Raw genomic sequence first — 1,949 nt, 5'->3', positions numbered from 1 at the left:
AACAACAACAACAACACCCCTATATAGAGTCATGGTATTGCGCTGCAGGATGGTGAACTGTACATACTAGATTGGTTTGAACTGAAAGGTTGTCGGTTCAAATTCACCAGGCACTCCTCTGAAACCCTGAATAGGGTCACTATGAGTTGGAACCAAGTTGACAGCATTTAACAACAACACACCCCTGAACATGGTTTCTGAGGAGCAGCTGGTGGGTTTGAACCAACAACCTTGTGGTTCACAGTCTAGTGCTAATCCTATAGCGCCACACCAGGAAACAATAAGACTATGAGTATTTGTTTGCCATTTTGTCATGTGCAAATTTGCATTGTTGTTGTGTGCCATCATCTAATTGATTCCAACTCATAGCCACACTATATAACAGAGTACATTTGCTCCATCAGATTTCCTAGCCTGTAACCTTTATGGGAGCGGAATGCTGCCTACCATTTTGGTTAGCAACCAAGTATATAACTGTTGTGCCACTAGGTCCCCTCAAACTTGCCTTAGCTTTTCACATTTTACAAAATCATTAAAACCTTTTCCTTTACATCTGGTTTCTAATATTATTCCTCACTCAACTTGTATGTCCTCTTCAAACCCACAAGAATTCAATATTGAATTTACTGGAACAAACTTCTGTTTGTATTTTCCATCTCAAGTAGAGGTTAAATATATGGCACTCAACTTTTTAATTTCTTTTTTATCTCTTTCAGCACAGTGGAGAATTTACAGTCTCTCTCAGTGATGTGTTATTGACATGGAAATACTTACTACATGAGAAATTGAATTTGCCAATAGAAAATATGGAAGTGATTGACCATTATGTGGACATTAGAAAGACTTACGATGATTTCTTGAAGAATAGTAATATGTTAGATCTGATTGATGTTTATAAAAAATGTACAAGTCTCACTTCTAATGGTGACAAGAATGACAAGTTATCCCCTGTAAGTATTTCTTAGCAATTCTATTAGAATCAGCTGGATTTATTTTCATGGTAAACTAGAGTGTACCCAGATATAGTAAACTGATTAGGTTTTTGCTTTGGGGGGTTATTAAGAGTGGAATGTTTAGCTACCTGAAAGAAATATTTTGGTGGTAAATTTTATTGTACTTATATTATTGTTATTTGGTTGAAATATATTTTTTATTATAGAAAAAGTTTTTGACAATGAAATCAGTCCTAGATTCCCAGTTTTTGGTGTTTTTTTTTTTTTTTTAATTACAGCAAGGAGGATTGTTTTCTTATATTCTTTTTTAGCTTAATGTACAGCTCTTCATTTGGCATTTATTATGTAAATATTTGCTATGCTTTTGTGTGATTTAATAGTATGTAGCCCTGGTAGCATAGTGAAGTATGTATTGGACTGCTAACCACAAGGTTAGCAGATGGAATCTACCATTTGCTCCCAGGGGAGAAACATGAGACTTTATGCTCATGTAAAGATTTACAGCCCTGCAAACCTTATATAGGGTCAATGTGAGTTGGAACTGTCTCGAGGGTGCATAGCAACATTATTGTTTTACTGAGATGGAGTTTTGCTTTTTTAATCTGAGTAAAGCTATGTAATATATATGAGTTATTTGGTCTTAATTAGATGATTCCTTTTTTGTACAAATAAACCCATTGTCTTACCTTTTTTGGGGGTGTAAATCTAAAAATAAACTCGAGTAGCATCCTTTGCAGTTAGATTTTGTCTATATTACAGTCAATAAAGTGTTTTAGAATATATTTGGACAAATCTAGATTTTTGCATGAAGTATTGAAATTTTTTTTTTTTAATTGTAACATTTTTTAACATTTATCTTTTAACAAAAAAAGTAAGTAAAAAGAAGAGGAGGATGATTTTTGGCAGACAGCTTCCTAATTTTGTCTCATTGGACAAGCATGGGAACATTGCCCTGTAGTAATGTTCCCAACACTTAACTGTGCTCAGGAGGAATCT

At 34.2% G+C, this 1,949-nt stretch overlaps 1 protein-coding gene across 1 annotated transcript in view; it reads left to right on the top strand.

Moving 5' to 3' along the window:
- PARPBP (PARP1 binding protein) overlaps window positions 1-1,949 on the top strand; it is a 106,742-nt gene that overhangs the window by 24,421 nt on the left and 80,372 nt on the right. The window contains exon 2 of the mRNA XM_006871091.1: window positions 717-950. Coding sequence (XP_006871153.1) covers window positions 717-950 — 234 coding nt within the window. The remainder of the gene's footprint in view (window positions 1-716; window positions 951-1,949) is intronic.

Source organism: Chrysochloris asiatica, unplaced genomic scaffold (assembly GCF_000296735.1).
Source record: "Chrysochloris asiatica unplaced genomic scaffold, ChrAsi1.0 scaffold00160, whole genome shotgun sequence".
Lineage (NCBI taxonomy): Eukaryota > Metazoa > Chordata > Mammalia > Afrosoricida > Chrysochloridae > Chrysochloris > Chrysochloris asiatica.
The sequence above is the reverse complement of the archived record's forward strand: the minus strand, read 5'-3'. Positions and strand labels throughout refer to the sequence as shown.